This window comes from Catharus ustulatus, chromosome 10 (assembly GCF_009819885.2).
Source record: "Catharus ustulatus isolate bCatUst1 chromosome 10, bCatUst1.pri.v2, whole genome shotgun sequence".
Lineage (NCBI taxonomy): Eukaryota > Metazoa > Chordata > Aves > Passeriformes > Turdidae > Catharus > Catharus ustulatus.
Window position 1 is genome coordinate 1366309 of NC_046230.1, and position 1262 is coordinate 1367570.

The window sequence follows — 1262 nt, forward strand, 5'->3', positions numbered from 1 at the left end:
TCTTTTCAAAGTAAAGGAGAATCATATCCAAAGAAATATGCATCACTATTTATATGAATAATATAATTTTTTTTATCCATAAATAGTAACAGGAAACATTATGGAAAGAAATAAAAAAAAAAAGTTAGGAACATCCTCCTGGAAATGGACTTAGTTCTGGTTTTTAGGAAATATTTTCAGCCATGAATATTTAACGCAAACTGCTTAGGTAAGAAGTTTAGAGCCCTGTACTTTCCACAAAAGTCTCTCCACACATCGCCCGAAGTAATGAACATGCAGTACATAAATCAAGGCTTTTGCATGGCTCTTTTTTCACTGTTTTGCAATGGCTCTTCCAAGGACTCCTTTAAAACAAAATAATAACACACCCCATCAAGACAGCAGTTCAGGTTTGCCCAGCAAAGAGTAACCTGAACAATGTCTCGCAGCACTGGTTGAAAACTGATGTGGATGATGTTGTTCTTCACCAAAAAGTACATGAAGTATGCCACGTGGTAAGGTGTGAAACACACCAAAAAGGCAACCAGGTTTGTCACCACGATCCTCTCTGCTCTGGTACTGTGTATCTGGGGGTTGTCTGGGTTCCTGTGCCTTCTCAGGCACCGGACAGTTTGGGCAGTGCAGAAAATCATGGCTGCCATGCTGCCAAAGAAGATGATCTCCAAGGTGCTGAACAGGCCTGCGTTCTCCCACGTGCTCTTGGAGAAGTTATGGAAGCAGGACGAGATGTTGTGGCCCTTTCCATGCAGTTGGAAAGTAGAAACTGTCCCCACAGAGGTGCCCAGGCAGATGAGAGCACAGGCCATGGCAGCTTTCTTGATGGACCTGAGGGTGAGGGCCACAAAAGGGTGCCGGATAGCGATGTACCGGTCCACGCAGATGCACAGCGAGATGAGGATGCTGCCGTACATGTTCACAAAGTAAAGACTCTCCAAGGCGGAGCAAAACACAGACCCCAAATTCCAGTTGCTCTGAAGGTGGTAGGAAATGATTTTAAAAGGAAGAGTAAACAGCAGCAAAGTATCCAGGAATATAAGGGCTATCAGGTAGACTGTAGATTCTGACAGCTTTTTAACCTTAAAAAACAGGAAGGACAGAGCCATAATGTTGAACAGCAATCCCAGGATAAAAGTGGGGGTGTACATGATGAGCTGGAACAGCTCCACAGCAGCACTGATATTGCCCTTGCCATGGGTGTCATTCATATCTCCAGGTAGGCTGGAAGAGAAGAAAATCATCACAAGGAAAGATGAAGATGACAT

The 1262-nt window shown here is 43.9% G+C and overlaps 1 protein-coding gene across 1 annotated transcript; it reads right to left on the bottom strand.

Annotated features, from left to right (window-relative positions):
• Positions 1-287: 287 nt before the first annotated feature.
• On the bottom strand, positions 288-1262 carry LOC117000602 (lysophosphatidic acid receptor 6-like). The gene has a single exon (XM_033068371.2). The coding sequence runs from the start codon at positions 1260-1262 to the stop codon at positions 288-290; it is 975 nt and encodes a 324-aa protein (XP_032924262.2).